The 24424-nt window shown below is 38.8% G+C and overlaps 1 protein-coding gene across 11 annotated transcripts in view; it reads right to left on the bottom strand.

The window, feature by feature from the left end:
* Positions 1–1375: 1375 nt before the first annotated feature.
* Positions 1376–24424, bottom strand: part of LOC137244878 (serine protease inhibitor 42Dd-like) — a 44660-nt gene continuing 21611 nt past the window's right edge. For 7 of the 11 annotated variants that reach the window (XM_067774562.1, XM_067774569.1, XM_067774565.1 and 4 more), the window contains 3 exons: positions 7559–8496; positions 3491–3632; positions 1376–1628 (listed from right to left, as the gene is read on the bottom strand). In XM_067774562.1, the coding sequence (XP_067630663.1) occupies positions 1504–1628; positions 3491–3632; positions 7559–8496 (1205 nt within the window). In that variant the 3' untranslated portion in view covers positions 1376–1503. Of the gene's footprint in view, positions 1629–3490; positions 3633–7558; positions 8497–13931; positions 14347–14431; positions 14580–14624; positions 14647–24424 lie in introns of those variants that run through there. The other 4 variants (XM_067774564.1, XM_067774566.1, XM_067774563.1 and 1 more) reach the window with 4 other exon arrangements.

Here is a 24424-nt window from a genome sequence, read left to right as displayed (position 1 = left end):
ACTCTGCCAACTGGCGCCAATTGATCACACCAAGGGAGTTTAAATCGTTTTTCACCTGTTGCTTCCAGCTGATTGGGGGCCGCCCCCTTTCTCTGCGGGTTCCGATAAACACTTTCTTAGCCGGGGCATCATCTTTCATTCGCATAACATGGCCTTCCCAGCGTAGCCGCTGCGTTTTAATACGCTGGACTATGTTGATGTCTGCGTAAAGCTCGTACATCTCATCATTAAATTTTCTTCGGTACTCGCCATTGCCAACGCGTAGAGGTCTATAAATATTTGGAAGAACTTTTCTCCATGCTTCTGCACCATATAGCAGGACGGGTACGATAAGTGACTTGTAGAGCATGATTTTCATTTGACGATAGCGCTATTGAATCAGCTTCACACAAATTGTTGATTCTGAATTGAGTATTTCAACATTAACATAAAAAAAGTTCACCAAAGGACGCTGCTTTTTCCAGGACTTGAAATCTGCTGCGTTAAGCAACAATTATTATTGTGACCCTAATATACCAATGAAAACTGTTCACATATAACTGGGCTGTTGGTACGGCAGAGATTTTTGTGTCACGATAATCATAAGAACCAATTAGTGAGCGCTGTGAGCTTAAGTTTAAAATTAGCTAATGGCACTTGCATAATATTAATAGTTGTTGAAGTGAGCAATGAAATTAGTTATTTTAACAGAAAAATTTTGTTTATCTCAATTTTGGTAGACTACCACTTCCCTTTCCACCTCAACTACCGCACTTTTTAAAAATCCACCACAATTTTATTTGCGAACATAGAAATTTTCGGAACAGACCATTTTCTATACAAATTTTAATATATTATTTTCATCACTCAAAATTATTTTGAGTTTAAGCTTTTTATATTGAAAATCACACAGAAAATATAATTAGGACACCTCGGCAAACACTTTTTATTCTTTTACCACGGTATTTTTTAAAATCTACCACCAAATTGGTTTTTGAAATAGCAGCACTGGAAAAATCAGTTAGATTGATTAAGAATCTGTAATTTTCACAGAATATAACTAAACAAATTTCGTTTCTTGACAAAAAAAAACTCGGTTGAATTAACCATAATTCCAGCAATGCGATAATGAATAACTGTTAATTAACAAAAAACATTCTGAATAGAATAATGTCATAATAATGTAAAATATTAATTATATATTTTTTTATAAAGGCAGATCACAGTTGAATCTGATTTGTTAACAGAATCCATAATATATAGCAAAAATATTTTGAGATATATGGAAATTATTAATTCTCCGACTACTAGCGGCTTTACCCTATACAAAATAATGTCAAGGTTAGGACTATATATCAATAATTTCGATATGCAATATATATTCTTAGTATTAACATATAATTCAAAATTATGTTTTATTTTTTTTTTTATTTAATATATGCGCCAAAAATGAAAATAAAATCGGCTTTATACACATTTATTGGCTTAAAAATTAAAATACTTTAAAAATTAAATAAAATTTTCTTAGAATTTCGCCACATGTCCAACAAAGTAAATCGCATCCTTATCGCGTATCGCAAAGACAAACGGATGATCGGCTCTAAAGACTTTCTGATCCAAATTCAAACTCATCGGTACGATTTTCATATCTTAATATAGAAGATAAGAAATTAATTGTATTAAAAATTGTCATAATGATGGATGAAACGGCGAGAAATTAAGAATGCCCAACAACTACCTTTTTCTAATTTACGGCATATAAGATTATAATGAGTGATAGAGTGCTGCGTTTTATTTAATTACAATAACGATTGACTCTAATATACTATACTCTTCCGGAAGACACTAGTTTTCAATATACGGGCATAGGTTAGGTTAGGTTAAGAGAGCGTACATGGGCATTTCCCACACTTACACTCGGAAACACTGTTTCCATTGTGAGTGTCGGGTGGCAGTCACTTCCTAGAAGTCCTCAACGGTGCACTTGCTTTTTCTGATGAACGTAAGTGGAAGTTAAAGATCAATTGTTTGCAGTCCCGCCACAGTTGAAGCACCCTTGTTTAGCTTGGGAAGGAAGCTAGTTCCTTTTCTACACAAACTTGACCATTACGACCTTGGGATCAATCAACCCGGTTGGTCCACAGCAAGTCCGTTGCGCGAGTCTCACATGCCATGATTTTCTTCAGAGGATACCCCAGCAGTGGTCATATGGAGCTGTGCGCCTCGCTTATATCCATTTCAAAACCTTTCACGGCCATCTCATCTGTAAATTCATTCCCTTCAATATCGCTGTGCCCAGGGACTCGGCAAAAGGAAACATTAAGATTCCTAATGGATATCAAAGAGAGTCGACACCTCCGCATATCCGACTTTATCACGCTGCATTATAATACCTTTAAAGCGGCCTGGCTGTCGACAAAGATCTATAAATTGACGTCTGCGATCGTACATCCTGGAGCAATCTACCTGCTATATCTATGGCATATACCTGTGCCTAGAATACATTTACGAGTCCGGAAGTCGGTGTGATTGATAGATCTACAGATGCAAGCTCCAGTTCCCTTTGATTTTTTCGAGCCGTATGTGTAGATTTTATTGCCCCTACCACCGTCTAGGCATGCCTCCCTTGAAGAATATCTGTTGTTATTGTATTAACAAAAAAGACTCTGCCGGAAGGTTTTGGGGAGTGTCATCGCTGTCTATGGTCCTTTGCCGGATATAGATGCGGTACGTTCCGGTAACAACCACCATTGGTTGGTCTCGGACGTTAGGTCAAAAATTATCCAGTTTATTCGTCCCTTTACTACGTCATCTAATATCGTTGTGTGCTCGTATTTGGAAGGTTGAAAATTACGTTGAATCCCTCCTGAGGTGCGTGGCTCACGTTCCTTTACCAGTTAATTTGGAGTCGAGAACCATACCTAGATATTTGAGAGAGATTTATCGTTCTGACGTTTAACCTCGGAAAGTTAAAGGGAGAAATTTTTGTTTTCCTTTCGTTGGCAGGAAAATACCTGTGATTAGAATCACTTAGTCGTCGGAATATGCGACTACCCTCATAACTTCTGCCCTGTAGATTTCTAGAATTTCATTAGCTATCAGTATGCATAGAGGCGATAGCACACCGCCCTGCGAGGCGCCTCTGGTAGCCATTTCACATACTAAGCCGGCTTCTAAAGTTGCGCTGACGACCCTACCCCTGAGCATAGAGTTGATCCATGCAACTATATAGTCTTGGGCCCTCCAGATGGCCTCCATTTGATCGTTTTTGAAGGCGCTCTGAATCTCAAGAAAGACTGCCAAGGTGTATTCTATGCAGTTCATTTATTTCCATATTACGCTGACTGCTTCGTAAAGAATAGAGCCTCAAATATATTTTGAATAGAAAACTTTCCTCCAACCGATCTTTCGCGAACATAACATAACCGTTTCGGCTGGATGGGATCTGACTTTTATGCTGCGAGAATAAGGTAAGGATGTGATTGAAGAAAACTGCTTATTTGGTACTTACATGTTGCTGCCGCCGCTTCTGATCCGGCTTCATTGACATCTATAAAAGCTTTATGTTTAACTTCATCAACCTTTTGAGATTGTTTCTGCGTAAAGAGACCGCTAAAATCGGCTGAGTCGCAGAACATATCAGTTAAACCCAACTATAAGAAAAGGGAGGAATAGAAAAAGAGATATAATTAGAAAAACGATGCCACAAAACACAAAGATAGGCAAATCAAATTAAGATTACACTGAAAGTAAATTTTGTAGAAGGATTTATCGTCTTTAAATTCCTGCAGAATGGATTTACGGGTTCACCTTCATAGTCCGGAATAGTCTATCCAGAGAACGGTTTCTTTTTTGTTAAGTTTTATTCGTCGTAACTCAAAGTATATTAACCCTGACCAACGATATTAAGTGCTTATATGGGTCACATCGACACAAAGCAATCCCACTCCACTCCCCGCTTTTCGGATGTCCCAAGGCAGAGTTTTAAAAATCTCTTTGATTAAATAAATGATATTTGGTATCTAGGTCAAATAAATAGAGTTCTATGCAATTTGGATAAAAGGAGCAGGAAGTAGCACCTTCACCCCCAAAAGTTTTATACTTCTGATTCTATTTGACTTAGACCAGAGATAAATATTTGGCATTTCGGTCAACAGAGTTTTCGAAAAGCAAGCAGAGCCAGCCGTTTCGTTATTTTGAGACTAATTCGGAACAATTTCATGAGCCTTTTGGGTTGTTTTAAGGACTATATAGGAAATAAAGTCGGGTACATTTCAGGATTGTTTGATTACGAATCGTTTTCGGGATAATTTGGGGGCTATTTTCGGGTAATTTCCTAGATGTTTCGGCTTAGTTTTCAAACATTTTAGGGATTATTTCGTTGCTATTTCCGTACTATATCGAAAAATATAGACCAATTCTAGACAATTTCGGGACCCTTTCTGGTTTGTGTGCGGTCTTTTTCCGAGACTGTTTCGAAATAATTTCCAGATTGTTCATGAAATATAAACTTCTTTGGTATACTCATGGTCTGAAAAGGCTAAAGAATCAGCGAAATAAGTGGTACAAAAAATTCCTGAAATCCAAGGATCAAATCCATTTTGGATTTTATACCCAACTATCTATGAAGTTTAACTGGCTTAACAAATTTCTTTATAGTAAGTATATACTTGGGGTTGAATCAAACATTAAGTCTAATCCCAAAAATTTCTGGCCTTTTATCAAATCCAAAAAGAATGGTGTTGGGATGCCTGCTGCTGTTTGCCTGGGTGATAAACTTGCTACCTCCCCCGTAGACATTGCAAACTTATTTGCCAAATTTTTTCAATCCAACTTCACAGTTGATGAGGTTGTTTCACCAAACTATGTTTGTCATTCTGACCATGAAAGAGCCTTGAATTTCAATGACCTACGGCTTACCACAATCGACGTTATTAACGGTATCAATAGTCTGAAAAACTCTACTCAGACTGATCGAGGTGGTCTTAGTACCGCCCTCCTCAAACATTGCCCTGCTATTGTAGCCCCACTATTGGCCATATTTAACCAATCTCTAAGTTCTGGTGTCTTTGCAGATGCCTGGAAACTTGCATACACTTGTCCAATTTTCAAAAATGGCAAAAAGAAGGACTTTTCTAACTATAGGCCAATATCTAAGCTATCTATCATTTCTAAACTTTTCGAAGGGATTGTTAAGGATAAAATATATTTTGCCGCAAAAAATTTGTTACTACCAAACCAGCATGACTTTGTTGTAGGAAGGTCTACCGTCACAAACTTAGCCTTGTTTAGTGAATATTGCATTGATGCATTCTCTTCAAGCCATCAAGTAGATTGCATTTATACCGACTTCTCTAAAGCTTTTGACAAGGTATCTCACAATTTGCTACTACGTAAACTCGCTTCCTTCGGGTTTCACTCTGTATTTCTCAAGTGGTTGTATTCCGACCTAAGTAACAGACGCTGCATGGTCTCTATTGAGGGTGTGTCTTCCAACTCTTTTACTGCCACCTCTGGGGTACCCCAAGGGAGCATCTTAGGCCCTCTTCTTTTCATTTTATTCATAAATGATATAGGAAATTGTTTTGTGTCATGGGAGTTCTTACTTTACGCTGATAACCTAAAAGTTTTCTCCATTATTAAAAAATAGTGATGACGCTCAGCGTCTCCAAGAAGACTTAGATGGATTAGCAATCTGGTGCCGTAATTCGCGTCTATCTCTCATTCTCAACAAGTGCTTTCATGTCACATTTTCCAAAATTCGCAATGTTTTACCAACGACATATACTATCTCGGGTACTCTCCTTCACTTCCTTGATGAGATTAAAGATTAGGGGTTATCTTTGACTCCTTGTTCCCTTTCAATAACCATATTAACCATGTAATTTCAAGCGCGTATGCTTCCTTGGGTTTCGTGAGGCGTAATAGCACCAACTTCTCAGTTACCTATACATTTAAATTGATATACTCATCGTTTGTTCTTTCTAAACTGGAATATGCTGCTTTTGTTCGGAGGCCTTATCACAAGTTTGCAATCAACAGGATTGAGTGAGTACAAAAGATCTTCCTAAAATTCTGCCTAAGATCCTTACATTTCTCAGACCTAGTCCCTTCTTATAATTCCCGCTTGCTGCTAATTAATTTGAAACCATTAGAACTCAGAGGTCAACCCTTTCCTTGTCTTTCATTTTCGGAGTTGTTAATGGAGATATTATGGGTATCCATGCGGTACGTCTCAATATACTGGAAACTCCATCCTGCTGCAGCTGTATGGAGGATGATGAGGTGGAATCACCAAATCACTTTATGTTTGATTGCCCAGCTTTTGCCAGAACTAGGCGAAAGTACTTCGGTCGCGACTCACTTGGATCTCCCGAGGATTTATCCAAAGTTGAGATCGGTATCATTCGGAGCTTTATCGTTGCTACCCAACGATTCTCTACGTAGCTAGATCTAAGTCACCGTTATTTTTGGTGTATGTGGTATCACAACGGACCTTCGTGTTGTCCAAGTGAGCTATCCTTATCAGGGCAGCTACCACCTAACCTATCCTATCCTATCCTAATGGAGATATTGATTGCTCCTCTTTATTGCACGCGATACATTTTCTTATTCCAACGAGGTCTCTTCGTTCTCATAACTCCTTTTTTTATTAAACATAAGTCTACTTACTATGCGATAAATACTCCACTGTCGCGCTCTCTACGTGAACTTAATGAGATCTCTAATTCTATTATGCCTGATTTTTCTTATCCAAAGTCTATTTTTCTTAATTTACTTAACTCTGTTTTGTAGCTAGGCTTAGTTATTCGTTTTAGTCAGTAAGAACCATTGTTGTTTTTGACTTTTCGAAAAAATAAAATAAAAATAAAAATAAATAAATAAATAATTTCGGAATCATTTGCAGACTAAAATAAAAAATAAATGTAAGGCGCGATAACCTCCGAAGAGATCTAAGGCCGAGCTTCTCTTCCAATTTGCGTCGTGCTCCTCTTGATTTTTCCCTACAAATTGGCCGGACGGGACCTACATGTTTTATGCCGACTCCGAACGGCATCTGCAAGGCAGATGAGTTTTCACTGAGAGCTTTTCATGGCAGAAATACAATCGGAGCGCTTGCCAGACACTGCCGAGGGGCGACCCCGCTTAGAAAAATTTTCTTCTAATTGAAAAATCTTATTTCTAAAATTTTGATGTTGCTTTGCCCGGGAGTTGAACCCAGGGCATACGGTGTGATAGGCGGAGCACGCTACCATCACACCACGGTGGCCGACGGTTGCAGACTATTTCGATATAATTTCGGTATAGTGTTCGGGATACTTTCGAGATCAATTCGGAGCTTCATCCGGATTACTTCGGGGCCACTGCGGTGCTTTGTTGGAATCATTTCAAAAGCTTTTGAATCGACTCAGGACCTTTTTGAAATAATTTCCGTATTGTTCCTTGGACCAGTACTTTTTTAGGACCATGTGGGTTATAATTTTGCAACTATTTCGGGATTGTTTCGGGACTATTTTTTTATTATTGCGGGACTCTTTAGCGGGATCATATTATGTTTTACTTTCTTTTTACTACAAACCTTTCTTAGAGGTTCCTTCAAATCAATACTGAATTCGATGCGAAATTTTGGCAGAAATATATCAACATGTTGCACCCTTAATTGACTTTCTATTTGATTGAAATCAGTTAAGGCCAATGCCTCTTCTAATTTTTGTAAGCCCTCAACCTTATTGGGCAATAATATCATCATAGATAAATCTGAATCTTTGTATGGCAGCACAATAACTGACGCATCTAAATTTGCTAATTTTCCATATTTTATATGCTCATCGCCGGACATCATAGGTATCATTGCCTTCTTGCCATCAACCATCTTGAATTCACTATTCCTGGTTGATGTCTGGCTAAATGGTGTCAGCCATTTAGCTTTAAAATATATCGCATTTATCAAGATGGCGCTCGTATAGGACGTCAATGCGTCCGGTTGTACCAAATTTTGAATCTTTCCATCGGTTTGACTTTCAATCCAATTATTGATTGACTTGGCCACATGATTGGAATCGCTAAATTTTGTAGGCACAGCCTCAGTATCAAAACTTTTTTTAGCAAGCTCGTTATATTGAGATGATATTTGGAAGCAGTCATTTACATAAATACGATTAGCTAAACGTAGCTTTGGGGCGTCTGCTTTCTCATTTTGCCTGTCCACAAAGCGCTTACTTATGAAATTGGCATAATCTGCTGCAATTCCCGTTTTATCCAGATTTGTTGGCAATCGTAGCGCTTTATGCATTTGTTGCGCGGTTTCACCCTCCGCGCCAAGGTAGGCCAGTGTTAGGCAACTTTGTATTGATGCTGGAGAAAATATAACATTATCTTGGGTGCGCTTCGTGGCGATTGCTTTAAAAATTTCACTCGCGAAAAGATTATGATGACTGGTGGGGGGCGTAGTGGGAGTAGCTGTTGCCATACTTATTAGGTTCGCAGTGAAGAGTGCTAATATTATTAAATAATGAGCTGAAATGAAAAGAGAATATTCCATAAATTTTCGAATATGTTTAACTTTTTTCAAAATTGTAAAATTGAGTTTCCCATGGTACTAGCCCGGCAAGAATGATCCATTTTCGAAAAATCTGCTCTAATATAGAAAAATTTGTATAGGGCCTAGCCACGAACACTGACTAGTAGTTCCAAATTATTTCATGTATGAGTTTTGGCGTAATTAATAAGGCTTTTTTCTCTTCCAGGAACTTTAGGACAGGAGTCTGCATTCCATAGCACAATTGTGCTCTCATTGTGTATGCGAAAAGATAATCATTTAGAACAACTTTTTTTAATTTTTGAAACTTTTTTACTTTCGGAAAAATGTGAATATTTTGCGTAGTTTTGCAGAACTTTTTCTCTTCTTTTCAAGATTCTTATAATAAATGAAAAATTTTTAATTTTTTGTTTTTTTGTTTTTTTGGAATATTATTTTTAGTTTTTTGACTTAAAAAATTTAATAAATAATTTTGCAAAACTTTTTTCCGTTCTCAGAAATCAAATAACAATGTATAATTTCCTCAAAAGAACTTGTGATGAAATTTCTTTTAACGATTTTACTTAAAAAACCTGTATATTTGCATTAAAAAGCTACGCAGAATAATTTGTTTTTGAACTTTTTTAAAATTTTCAAGCTTTTGGGATTTAAGAAACGTGTATTTATTTGGGGTGCATTCGAAGAACTTTTTTTTTCTTCTCAGGAGCTCTAGAACTTTTGGGCCCGGCTTTCCAGTAGTTGGTTAAGCTAAGCTTAAACTAAGTTTGCCTTAACTACAGCCAAATTTAAGTTCCAGAGCAGGTTTTCAGTCACAGGTTAAGCCCGCCATTGGGGTAAGCTTTATTGTACGGCAACATTGGTTTTTTTATCTAAATAGTTTGTAAATAGGGTTACAGCTGGATTATGTTCACCCAACGAACATGAAAAAAATACTCCACCCCTAAAGAAATATATGTATATATGTATATTTCTGGAGTTGATATCCCACATTATTCTCTAATTATTCTTAAACCTGATAGTTTTCAAGTTGATATCCAACATCATTCTCGAATCACTTTGAGATATTTTGTAAAATTTATAGTTTTCGAATAATTTTCCCATCTTTGAGAGATTTTGTGAAACAGAAGAGTTTAAACTCCAGCATATTTCTCCAGCTTACATTGGATGTCGAGTTGAGGTGGAGTTTAAAAAAATCTTATCCAAGGTGGTACCACCAAAGCCAAACTGGTTATTGTCACAAATAAACACCTGGTTGATGGCAGTAATGAAGCGTTGTGCATCAGAAATAAAGTATGTTCTATTTTATTTTCGTGAAATTACTGTAGTATTGAAATCTTACGTTTGAGTCCAATTAGAGAGCCACACTTGAGTAAAAGTTGGATACTATAATTTTTTCATCTTAAGTAACAGCATTCTTTGCCTTATGAAAAATCTCTTTATACTCAGTTGAGCAGAGCTCACAGACTATATTAACTTTGATTGGATAACGGTTGGTTGTACAGGTATAAAGGAATCGAGATAGATATAGACTTCCTTCCATATATCAAAATCATCAGGATCGAAAAAAAATTTGATTGAGGCATGTCCGTCCGTCCGTCCGTCTGTCCGTTAACACGATAACTTGAGTAAATTTTTAGGTATCTTGATGAAATTTGGTATGTAGGTTCCTGAGCACTCATCTCAGATCGCTATTTAAAATGAACAACTTCGGACTATAACCACGCCCACTTTTTCGATATCGAAAATTTCGAAAAACCGAAAAAGTGCGATAATTCATTACCAAAGACGAATAAAGCGATGAAACTTGGTAGGTGAGTTGAACTTATGACGCAGAATAGAAAATTAGTAAACTTTTGGACAACGGGCGTGGCACCGCCCACTTTTAAAAGAAGGTAATTTAAAAGTTTTACAAGCTGTAATTTGGCAGTCGTTGAAGATATCATGATGAAATTTGGCAGGAACGTTACCCCTATTACTATATGTATGCTTAATAAAAATTAGCAAAATCGGAGAATGACCACGCCCACTTTTAAAAAAAATTTTTTTAAAGCAAATTTTAACAAAAAATTTAATATCTTTACAGTATATAAGTAAATTATGTCAACATTCAACTCCAGTAATGATATGGTGAAACAAAATGCAAAAATAAAAGAAAATTTCAAAATGGGCGTGGCTCCGCCCTTTTTCATTTAATTTGTATAGGACACTTTTAATGCCATAAGTCGAACAAAAATTTACCAATCCATGTGAAATTTGATAGGGGCTTAGATTCTGGGACGATAACTTATTTCTGTGAAGAAGGGCGAAATCGGTTGAAGCCACTCCCAGTTTTTATACACAGTCGGCCGTCTGTCCTTCCGCTCGGCCGTTAACACGATAACTTAAGCAAAAATCGATATATCTTTACTAAACTTAGTTCACGTACTTATATGAACTCACTTTGTATTGGTATAAAAAATGGCCGAAATCGGACTATGACCACGCCCACTTTTTCGATATCGAAAATTACGAAAAACGAAAAAATGCCATAATTCTATACCAAATAAGAAAAAAGGGATCAAACATGGTATTTGGATTACTTTATTGACACAAAATATAACTTTAGAAAAAAACTTTGTAAAATGGGTGTGACACCTACCATATTAAGTAGAATGAAATGAAAAAGTCCTGCAGGTCAAAATAAAAAACCCTTGAAATCTTGGCAGGAATACTGTTCGTGGTATTATATATATAAATAAATTAGCGGTATCCAACAGATGATGTTCTGGGTCACCCTGGTCCACATTTTGGTCGATATCTGGAAAACGCCTTCACATATACAACTACCGCACTCCCTTTTAAAACCCTCATTAATACCTTTAATTTGATACCCATACCGTACAAACACATTCTAGAGTCACCCCTGGTCCACCTTTATGGCGATATCTCGAAAAGGCGTCCACCTATAGAACTAAGCCCCACGCCCTTTCAAAATACTCATTAACACCTTTCATTTGATACCCATATCATAAATAAAAAAAATAAATGTAAGGCGCGATAACCTCCGAAGAGATCTAAGGCCGAGCTTCTCTTCCAATTTGCGTCGTGCTCCTCTTGATTTTTCCCTACAAATTGGCCGGACGGGACCTACATGTTTTATGCCGACTCCGAACGGCATCTGCAAGGCAGATGAGTTTTCACTGAGAGCTTTTCATGCCAGAAATACAATCGGAGCGCTTGCCAGACACTGCCGAGGGGCGACCCCGCTTAGAAAAATTTTCTTCTAATTGAAAAATCTTATTTCTAAAATTTTGATGTTGCTTTGCCCGGGAGTTGAACCCAGGGCATACGGTGTGATAGGCGGAGCACGCTACCATCACACCACGGTGGCCGCAATCGTACAAACATATTCTAGAGCACCCCTGGTCCACCTTTATGGCGATATTTCGAAAAGGCGACCACCTATAGAACTAAGGTCCACGCCCTTTTAAAATACTCATTAACACCTTTCGTTTGATACCCATATTGTACAAACGCATTCTAGAGTCACCCCTGGTCCACCTTTATGGCGATATCTCTAAAAGGCGACCACCTATACAACTACCACCACTCCCTTTTAAAACCTTCATTAATACCTTTAATTTGATACCCATATCGTACAAACACATTCTAGAGTCACCCCTGGGCCACCTTTATGGCGCTATCTCGAAAAGGCGTCCACCAGTAGAACTAAACCCCACGCCCTTTTGAAATACTCATTAACACCTTTCGTTTGATACCCATATTGTACAAACGCATTCTAGAGTCACCCCTGGTCCACCTTTATGGCGATATCTCGAAAAGGCGTCCACCTATATAACTAAGGCCCACTCCCTTTTAAAATGTTCATTAACCCCTTTCATTTGATACCCATATCGTACAAACAAATTCTAGGGTCACCCCTGGTCCACCTTTATGGCGATATCTCGAAACGGCGTCCACCTATGGAAATAAGGATCACTCCCTTTTAAAATACTCATTAACACCTTCCATTTGATACCCATATCGTACAAACAAATTCTAGAGTCTACCCTGATCCACCTTTATGACGATATCCCTAAATGGCGTCCACCTATAGAAATATGGCCCACCCCTCTTAAAATACTCTTTAATACCTTTCATTTTATACACATGTCATACAAACACATTCCAGGGTTACCCTCGGTTCATTTTCCTACATGGTTATTTTCCTTTATGTTGCCAACTCAACTGAGTATGTAATGTTCGGTTACACCCGAACTTGTTGGGTATATTCGACAATATTTCGAACGATCAGTTAGATAGGTTAACTAGAGTTTGAATCTGCTAGAACAGTCGCTTAAGGCAGATAAATTTTGAGTGTAGTTTAACTGACAAACTAAGTTTGGGCCTTATAGAGGTTTTCGAAATTATTTTAAATTTTTTTTTAACTTTTGGAAAAATGTTGAATATTGGTGTAATTTCCAACAACTTTTTTTGAGAAATATTCTAACAAATTTATTTATTTTAATTTTTGTAATTTTTTGACTTTTGGAATATTGTGAAAATTTGCAAAAGGAAAATTGGCAAACGAAACTTTTCTTGTTATTTTATATTGGGTTTTTGGTTTTCTCATGAACTGTATACAGTGCTAAATTAAGATTCGTCATATTGATGTTACACTGTATAAAAACAATAATCAGTGAATTAAACGGCTGTTGATGGCAAAAAATTTTTGTATGAACCCATTCCATACACGCATTCCTACACACAATATATGTGACCCGGCCTATGAAAAGGTGGCTTATGACTCAAAAAAAAGAAAACTACTAAGAAACTGATGAAATGCATTGTTTATCTTTAACAGCTGTTTCTCTTTTTTGAGTCATAAGCCACCTTTTCATAGGCCGGGTCACATATGCATTTGGTAACACCTTTAGAGTTTAACTAAATTCTTTCCATAAACTTAATCAGCATATATTGTTAATCTACATTTAAGGCCCGCTTTTTCAGTGCGAGTTTAAACTCCAGTTAAACTTGACTAGATTTTAATCATGCCACTTCGGCAGCTTAAACTGAGATGAGCAGCAAAAATGTATGTTATCGAACAAAGTGGCAAACTCTAGTCAACTTTAATTCGAGTTTAAACTCGCACTGAAAACCAGGTACTAAGTACGGGGTGGTCAATATATGCAAATTTCAGGAAAAATGTTTGCTTGAATCTGAACGGAGTAATGATTGTTTTCAGCCTTGGGCCCACTTGCAGAATGTTAAATTATATATTTAACTCAGAGTTAACCTGACATGAGGGGTTAGACGCATAGATATTTCACACATTTTTTAAATTAACTCTGAGCTAAAGGAATAACCTGCCATTCTGTGAGTGGACCTTAATGATTAATTTTATAATAACAACATGTTGATATGATTTTCTTACACTGTAATAAGGTCATCATGTAAGTCGATCAAATTTTCTTTCAAAATGAATTTCACTTCTTCACTTTTACAATGTCTCTTTCAAACTAATTATTGACAAATAAAAACGCACAATGTACCTATTTATTTCTAAGCTCACAAATTATGGAAATCCTGCACGTCATATCTACAAAAATAATTTAATTTTGTTGTGTTTAAAATCTTTGGATTTATTAGCACTTGCTCTCTCGCGCACTACACAAAAATTTCGTTTGTATGAAATGGGGGCCAATTAGTTCAGACATCATTTGATTATTTATTCTACACATAAACATTGAAATTCCAAAATATTTTTATATGTATGTACATTTATGTATATATATACACACGGCGAATATTTAACACATTTTTATATACCCATATTGTATACATGCATACATTTTTTAACGAGTCTATCAAAAGTAATTATTTTGTAGACTGCATTCGAAATTCATAATAAAATGTTTAATGTACTGAACTTACACAATACACAAGTTTCTAATAATCTTCAAATTTTAGTAGCTTAAACTTCTACTGTCATTGTCAATGCGTACATTTATAATGAGTAATAGCTTTGGTTACAGCATTTCACTAATAAAGTTCCTGTTCAAAAGCTATGATTAGATAAAAAATGCAGAGAACCCCTTATCGTTGAAAATTAATGATAATTTCGTACTAGGCATGTAACGGACGTGATTTTAACTTAACCGAAATCGGAAGTCGATGTCGAACATTGTGAAGACAAATTTGTCTCTTCCTCCATTGCCCACCTACCTGTCAAATAACTGCTGACAGGGAGAACGGCTGTCGCGAATGGCCAGAGAATAGAAGAAAGGTTTGTTTTTTGCTCGCGTTTAATAAATTAAAGTGCCATGAATTGCCCATTCATGTTTCAAACGTACTGTTCTTTTAAATGAGTATAGAAAATGAGACTACAAATTAATATTGATTTTTAAAATCTAGTTAATCTAGATTGATGAAGAGTGTGATGACTAGTACCTAGGACCTACCTAATTATTTTCTAGCTTTTAGTATTATTATTACGCCATGTAAGTATTGTTTTCAACAAAACCGTTTAACTTAAATTTTTTTTTTAATTATTTTATTTTGAAGTTTTTAGTTTTTATTAAATTGTCCATTATTTCTCATTCTAGTTAGTTCATTTAGTGACTCAGTATTACAAGGACTCTCTCCTGACAATTTGTTACAATCTAAGTCCTCAATACATAATCCTTCCAAAGACTTTACGCGACTCTGCGCCACATATGCTTGTCTCTCCTCGAACTCTAAAATATTTTGATGTCACTTCTACCGGACTGTATGTAATATTTGTTCCAAATATGAGCCTAATCGGACATCATAGGTCGCTTTCTATGCATGTATGTATTATGTGTTCCAAATATGAACCTAATCGGACCACAAATACGATTTTTTTGAATATATCGATCCTTGCGCCACCTTGCGGCGATTTTTTTTTTTCATATGTCGCTTTCTATTTATGTATGTATTGTTACGAATGATACTGTCATCTCTAAGCCGATGCTAGGAGTGACTTGTATGCACATCCATAAATCAATCATTATGTATCTACATAAACGAATCAATCATTATGTCTACACATATGTACATACACGCAGCGGAGAAGCAACGCATAAACACATGCAGATATCTTATCTGAGATATGCAATTATAATTATGGATGTGTCGCTCATCTGTAGATATAATTATAGCAGATAACCAACTAGTAGATTCTAGAACTGAAGCGTCTAGAAGATGCAACGAGGAAATCAGACAGTATAAAAGGCGACAACAGTAGAGGCGCAAAAATCAGTTTGGTTTAAGCAAGCTATTGGTTGCAAAGTATTAGTGTTATTGTGAAGTACTTTATAATAAAGGCCATTTTTGCATTATTAAATATTGACGTTATTTATTCAAGAGTTTAGCGATACGAACGTTAGTAGAAGGTTGCGAATAAGAGGATTTGCAGTAAATTCGTTACAATTGGTGTCAGAAGAGGAATTGTTGAATAAATTCCGAAGATTGATAATAAAACTAGGACATGGCAAAGTTGAGTGTATTGAGGATCCAGCAACTGGAAACCGTGGATTGAATACAACCGGCAATAAGATCGAACTTCAAGCACGGCTACGAGAGGTAATGGAGTCGCAAGGAATTGATGTGGACGAGTATGTCTTTTATCCTGATGGGGACGAGACAACAACAAAAATTGAAGAGAAAAACGAAACATCGCAGACAGTTACGAGCACAGACTTGAACATGATTTTGGCTGCAATATCTGCACAAACATCGACAGTAACATCAATGTCGTCGCAAATGTCAGAAATGTCGTCACAAATGTCATCCCAACTAGAATCGCAGGAGACACGCATCACGCCGAAGATTGAAGCACAATTGGATGAACAGAAAACATACATGGCGTCACAAATTGCAGAACAATTAAAAGAGCAAGAGGCACGCATAACATTACAACTCGAAGCACAGGAAGAGCGTATCGCAACGAAGCTGGAGGCACAGGAAACAAAAGTCTCATCGCAGCTGGAGGCTTTTAGTTGAACGAGATGGATGCTTTGAAAGATCGTATACAGGAGTTGCAATTAAATCGCCCAGCAGTTTCAACGAGTAATGCAAAGGTAAAAACACCATCCTTTGACGGTTCTGTTCCTGTTCAAGAATATGACTCTATAGGAACGAGAATAGTAGGCATTGTTTAGATTGTAAAAGGAATTTTTCAATTTGTACAAAAAAGCCTTGATATAAAATTCAGAAATAAAAAATCAATTCAACGGAAAAGTCGTTCTTCTTTTTTGAGAAAAGGTAAAATACATTTTCTTCTAAAATACATTTTGGTCAATCGAGCCGAATGGAAAAAGCAGTTACAGTCAACTTGCTGGAAAAATAGCAGCATAGCATATATAACTGGAAGTCGAACGTTCGTGCATTTTTTTTTAGGCTGACCGTGGTGTGATGGTAGCGTGCTCCGCCTATCACACCGTATGCCCTGGGTTCAACTCCCGGGCAAAGCAACATCAAAATTTTAGAAATAAGATTTTTCAATTAGAAGAAAATTTTTCTAAGCGGGGTCGCCCCTCGGCAGTGTTTGGCAAGCACTCCGGGTGTATTTCTGCCATGAAAAGCTCTCAGTGAAAACTCATCTGCTTTGCAGATGCCGTTCGGAGTCGGCATAAAACATGTAGGTCCCGTCCGGCCAATTTGTAGGGAAAATCAAGAGGAGCACGAAGCAAATTGGAAGAGAAGCTCGGCCTTAGATCTCTTCGGAGGTTATCGCGCCTTACATTTATTTTTTTTTTTTTTAATTTGAAAATATGATGCGATTGATGGCAGCGTTGAGAAGGGCAGAGCGGCATAGCCATGGACCAAGCTCAAATAAGCTTGCAAAATTGTTACCTGTGAGCGAGGAACGAGGAAAACGCTGCATGCGAAGTAAATTTAAAAAACAAAAAATTCCAAAAGTGAATGATATGTATGCATGTGCATGTGTATTTTTTGAGGCTTGATTGTGGGTTGACAGCGACTTTGTTGCTATTGCAGCGTAGTTATACATTTTGATACAGAGCGATTTAGGTCCGAATTCTTAAGCCATTCTAAAAAGAAGCGAGACTGCTAATGCAGATATAACTGCGACTTATGCAAGAATTTATCTGCGACTTTCTGCATAATATACCGGCGAATTGTGGCATAGGCTCAGCGAATTTAAGTCTGACGTTTCAGTAAGATTAATCTATGATGGCAGGCGATTTCGGACACTACTGGGGTTGGGTACGCGCGTATATATTAAGGTTATACATACGTTAACTTCAGTAGTCGAAGACTGGGGTGTGATTTAGAGGGCAAGGATAATGCTAGTCAATCCAGCCTTCCGTTAAGTGCCTGATATTTTTTTCGAATTTTCTTTTAGGTGATAATAGAAATAACGTAACGAGTGTAGAGGAAGAAAAAACGGACCTAACAGTCGATATAGAAGATTCCCAACGGATGGATGTTCAAGCCATTAGGAGATGCAAGAGTAAATATTTAGATTTAGATTATACTGCATTGCAAATTCAGCGGCAGTCCGACTGGTTGGCCTCTGCTTCAAATGATGATATGAACGTGGAAATTTTAAAGGCACGACTCGATATTTTAATTAAGGCTTGAGAAAAATTTTAATGACGTGTCACGTAGTCAGTGGGAAATGTTTCGGCCCACAGATCGAATTCCGAACTTGCAAAAAGATTTTTTCTCTTGGCTTGAGCGTCGTGGTAGCGGGCTGTTAAGCCAAACCATACCGGCCGTCGGTAAGTATAGTGAGAAGCGCACAAACAATCCTGTCATGGATCAGCGTGCAAAGTTAAACAGTTCATCCATGGTTAAGTACAAGCCATGTCTCAGCTGCTCAGGAGATCATGCATTCCATAGATGCCCTACAATTGGACGTATGAGTCGTGACCAGAAAATTAAGCGAATTTTTGAGCTGGGGTTATGTCAAAATTGCTTGTGGAAAGGACATACAGCTCGGAACTGTCTATCAAGTTGCTGTCCCAGGTGTGAAAGGGCACCCCATAATAGCATTATTTGTCCGAAATTAGGTCCGAACTCCAAGGGGGAAGTTCCGCATGAGTTAATGGTAGCAACTGTGGAGGCGAGTTTCGATAAGGACCAATAGTAACCAAAAAGCGAAGTGGAAACTGGCCTCGGGGTTTCCAGTGCTGTTACTCCATCAGAATTCTGCGAACCTGTGAATAAGCCCGTCATAATGCGATCATCACCTATCAATCCTTGCTCCACTCTATTGGCTACTGCTCAGGTTCGTTTTGTAACGCAGGGTGGTATGACTATAAGACTACGTGCCTTATGTGACACTGGCGCACAAGTGAACCTGATCAGCAAGGATGTCGTAGCTAATAATCAAATTTGCACGCATCGAACAAAGGTTAATGTTTCGTCGGCTATTGGAGCGCAATCCCAAGTTTATAACAAGGCAATATCGGGTCATCTTATGTCACTTTACTTGGACGATTTGAGCATCTTTGTCACTTGTCTAGTGGTTCCATCGATTTTAGGTAAAATGTTATTGCCTCAAACACGATTACGGAAGCAAGATTTGCCCAGCGATATATCAACGTTTTTGGCTGATCCAACTTTCGACCAACCATCACCAGTACAAATGCTTTTGGGCGTGGGTATATGGGCTCAGCTGATGCAGGAAAATATGCGTCGATTAGCGTCATGCTTTGTAGCACAGGAGACTTGTTTGGGCTGGTTTCTATTCGGCGATATGCCGAATAACGCTAGCGTTGTGGCAGTCCATGTAGCAGGAGTGGTAGATAGAATGGAAAATGAATATCAACTTGAGCACTTAGTACAACGTTTCTTTGAAGTAGAAAGCTTGCCAGGTGATGACTCCAATTGGACGACGGAGCAACAGGAATGTGAAACCCATTTCTTGGAGACCCACACTTTCGACCCACAGGAGGGGCGCTATACTCTAGAAATTCCCTTACGACGCGACTGGGATCGTATTGGCTCCAATCGAGTGACAGCGCTCCAAAGATATTTACGATTGGAGCAGCGATTTAAACGAAACCAATATTGAAAGAAAACTATCAGAGCTTCATAAATGAGTATATAGCAAAGGGATGGCTAAGGCTGGCAACAACTCCACCGGAAAACAAACCCTATTATATCCCTCACCATGCAATTACGAAGAAGTTTCGGGTAGTATTCGACGCATCTTGTATCACTGATTCCGGTGTTTCATTGAATGATGTCCAAATGATCGGGCCCAAGTTGCAAAAGGATTTAATCGACCTTCTTTGGGGTCTTCGTTTGCACGCATATGGGGTAACGGCAGATATTAAGAAAATGTTTCAGCAGGTGAAAATAGCAGCGCAACATTGGGACTTGCAACGAATATTTTGGAGGAATGATACAGGAGAGATAGCTGAATATTGGCTCACTAGAGTGACATTCGGGATGGCATCAGCGCCCTTTTGTGCCATCAGAGCGATGCAGCAATGTGCTAAAGATAACGTACATAGGTGGCTTTTAGGTGCATACGCTGTATTGCATAACTTTTATATGGACGATTGTTTGGTCGGAGCTGATACGGAGGAGGAATTGTTGCTCTTATGCCAGCAGCTGAAACAGCTTTTAGCGGCCTTCGCAATTTGCGCATATGGAAGCATCAGTGTTGGGCCTTAAGTGGATTCCTTCAACGGATGAGTTAACTTTCACAGTGAAATCTTTGCCAGATGTAGCTCCAAATTGTTGGACTAAGCGAATGGCTTTAAGTATCACCGCTCGAATGTATGACCCGGATGGTTTGGCGTCACCATTTATAATCAAAGCAAAGATGTTACTTCAAAGAATTTGGCAGGAGAAATTAGGTTGGGATACAATTTTACCTGAAATGCTAAGGATCGAATGGCAGGGTATTTTTTCTCAAATAAACCAGTTCAGAAGCCTTCGCATACCACGGTGGATAAGATACGCACGACAATATGATTTGACTTTGCATGGCTTTTCGGATGCATCGACCAAAGCCTTTGGAGCAGCTATTTATGCTGTAATACAATACAAGGGAGTAGTGACATCCAATGTATTGCTAGCGAAATCGAGAGTAGCACCCTTAAGAACGGAGACCATACCACGGCTTGAGCTGCGGGCGGCAACGCTGCTCAGTGAGCTAATGCAGCGCGTATTGTCTATTTGTGAGGGTCATCACCGAATCATAATCAGCTTGATTAATTGTTGGTCGGACTCCATGGTAGTTCTATACTGGTTGAGGCGAGACAGCGGTAGCCTTAAACAATTTGTGGCTAATAGGGTACGACAGATAAATAAAAATACAATCAATCACCAGTGGAGATATGTTCCAACTGACAGGAACCCAGCTGATATGATTTCTAGAGGAATGGCGATGGATGAGTTAATCGCTTCTCAGCTGTGGTGGAATGGTCCAGAGTTTCTTCGTCTCCCAAAAAGGATGTGGCCGAAGCTTCCAGAAGGCAACCACGAAAAGGTCGAAATAGAAGTGAACAACGAATGCCGCCAAGTAAAGGTAGACCGAGAAAATAGGTTACAAGCAACAGAGGGGCGGAACGGTGAAGAGCCGCTTGCGGCTCATGTTGGAACATTATTTATAAAAGAAGAATTATTGTTATATCGATATTCGTCTATTACTCGTTTAATAAGAGTGACGGCATGGATATTAAGATTTACTAAAAATTGTCGGACATCATTAGCAGATAGACGTAAGCAACATTTAAGCGTGAAGGAACTAGATCACTCATTAGTCTTCTGGATTAAGCAAGAGCAATGGGATTATTTCGAGGATGATATCCGAAAACTCAATAGATCCGGTCACGATAAGAATTCAGCTGAGGCTATTCGACTGTCGGATGCAATTGTAGTGCTGGCTCCTTTTATCCAAAATGGGATATTGCGCATGAGTGGGCGGTTACAAGAAGCAGATTTACCTGACTGCGAGCGCAATCCAGCGATACTATCAGGCAAGGGCAGATTGGCTTTTCTTATAGCTCGGTCGACGCATTTGAAACTGCTGCATTGCGGAGCACAGCAGCTGATATCGACTTTAAGACGCAATTATTGGATAATCGGTATACGAACATTAGCTAGGTCATTGGTTAAGAATTGTATGATGTGTGAAAGGCTGAGGGCAAAGCTGAGTGAACAAATGATGGGAAATCTTCCAGCTTGTAGAGTTCGTCCAGCCCGTCCATTTCTGCATTCTGGGGTTGATTATGCAGGACCCATACAAGTACGTCCTGATCGTCGAAGAGGCAATGCGGTTATAAAGGGTTTCGTGTGCATGGTTTCCAAGGCGGTGCATTTAGAGTTTGTTTCAGACTTAACAACCAACGCCTTCTTAATGGCATTTATTCGCTTCACCTCACGCTACGGCCATTGTCTTCATCTATGGAGCGATAATGGAACAAATTTCGTAGGAGCTGAGCGAGAGCTAGGTCGCATGCTGAAGACTTGGAAAGACTCGGATATCTTTGTATCGCTATCGGCGCGACAAACTGAATGGCATTTTATTACTCCATCTGCTCCACATCAGGGAGGTTTGTCGGAGGCGGCTGTTAAGTCGGTGGAACATCATTTGCGGCATGTTATGGGCGCTCGACTATTGAAAATAGAAGCGATACAGACATTATTGGCAGAAATTGGTGCAGTCCTGAACTCACGTCCATTATGTGCTCAGAGTGCTGACCCTCGAGACTTGAATCCCCTTACACCTGGACATCTACTCATTGGAGAAGCATTGGTTCCTATTTTAGGAGAGCAAATTCCAGTGGAACGGCCGGAGAATCGCCTTAGCTATTGGCAATCTCGCCAGCTCATCACTCAGAGATTTTGGAAGTTATGGAGTAATAGCTATCTACATGAACTTCAACAACGTCCAAAATGGCGAAAGGCGAGACAAAATCTTAAGGTAGGTGACTTGGTCGTCATCAAAAACGAATCTACGCCACCGACATTATGGAAAATGAAAATGGGACGAGTAACAGAATTACATCCAGGCACCGATGGGTTGGTGCGAAACGTAACTATCTGGACGGGTCATAACACCATCAGTCGCCCTGTTCAGAAGCTTTGTGTTTTACCAGTAGAACCTGTTGAGCCTCGAGAACGGTCGAGTCTCAAGGCCGGAGTATGTTCAAGCAATATGACTCTATAGGAACGAGAATAGTAGGCATTGTTTAGATTGTACAAGGAATTTTTCAATTTGTACAAAAAAGCCTTGATATAAAATTCAGAAATAAAAAATCAATTCAACGGAAAAGTCGTTCTTCTTTTTTGAGAAAAAGTAAAATACATTTTCTTCTAAAATAAAGTTCCTTTCCAGGTCTTTAAGCTACAATTTGAGAAGACCGCAACAGTGAACAACTGGAATGCTGAAGATAAAGTTGCTGCACTGTTCATGGCAGTGAAAGGGCCTGCAGCTGAGATTTTACAAACCATTCCAGAGGGCGAACGAATCTGTTATGAAGCATTGATGGGCGATCTAGAGAGACGATATGGAACTGAGCATAGGAGACAGATATACCAAATGGAGTTACTGAACTGCTTCCAGAGGCCTGGTGAAACACTGCAAGAGTTTGCGTCGGATGTTGAAAGGCTGGCAAATACTTCAAATGCGGGAATCCCGGTCACATTGCACGTCATTGCGATCTGGATCCTAGTGGTTACAACAGCATGAGTGGTCTTAATAACAAAGCTGGAGGGGATGAGCAAGAGCGAGTAAGATGTAGAGATCGAGAGCTAGATCCAGCTATTGAATACCCTGTGATATCTGTGTCGCAAATTGGTAGAAAATTGAGCACTCTTACCGTCAGAGGGAATGTGGATGGCAAAGAACGTGTACTGAGTGTAGATACGGGCGCATCTCATTCCTTGATTCGATCTGATTTGGTCTTCAGGAGAGTAAAGTCATTACCTGGAGCAAGGTTGCGTACGGTCACTGGCGAGTATAACCAAGTCCGGGGAGAAGTGATCTGTGAAGTCTTAATTGGGAAGGTCATGGTTTTACACAAATTCGTTGTGGCGGAGATTGTTGATGAAGTTATATTGGGAGTGGATTTCTTGGTTGACCATGACATCAAGATTGATATGCAGAGAAGGGTGATGCGTTATGAGAACCAGGATATACCACTTAACTTCAGTTTGGAGAAAGGGTTCAGCAGTAATCGAGTACTGGTGGAGAAGACTCGACAAAGACCACGAAAGTCAAAGGTAAAGGTTGATGGATCGAATGGGCCAAATAAAGCGAAATCAAAAGTACCTGCGAGAGAAACACTGGCATTGACAAAACCTAATGGACGCACTAAAACGACTGAAAGAATTTTCCAGAAAGAATGCAAGGGTGGTTTCAAGTCAGCGCGCACTTCTGTTGGGAAACGTCGGAACGATACTGAGTATGTGAAGAGCAAGCTCTAAAAAGTAGTTCATTGGCCAAACAACAGAGTGCGAGGGAATGAACAAGGATAATGAGTAGTAAGATGAAACGCAGGTACGGAAGGTTTCTTGGAGGGAGATTTGGTACTGTTATACAACCCTCACCGGCAGAAAGGTGTTCCATCCAAAGTTCGGTGCAGTTGGGAAGGCCCGTACAAAGTTGTGAAGAAGATCAGTGACACCATCTACAGCATACAAATCATTGGGAAACCACGAATTAGAAGAGTGGTACATTTGGAGATGCTAGCGGCGTTTAGATCCGGAAATTTGACGATCAGACTTAGGTGGAGGGCAGTCTTACGAATATTAGCAACAATAAGGGGTACTGTCAGCCAGTGGCGTACCAAGGGGGATGAGCACTAATTTATTTTAAGTTAAATAGAAATTAAGACACACAGTAACTAGGTTTACCATCTGTGTGTATTTCTTTATAAAGAGCGGTACGCAGATCACAAGAAAGTAAAAATTCCATAT

This window comes from Eurosta solidaginis, chromosome 3 (genome assembly GCF_040869045.1).
Source record: "Eurosta solidaginis isolate ZX-2024a chromosome 3, ASM4086904v1, whole genome shotgun sequence".
NCBI classification, from domain to species: Eukaryota; Metazoa; Arthropoda; class Insecta; order Diptera; family Tephritidae; genus Eurosta; species Eurosta solidaginis.
This window is presented reverse-complemented; position numbering and strand designations above follow the sequence as displayed.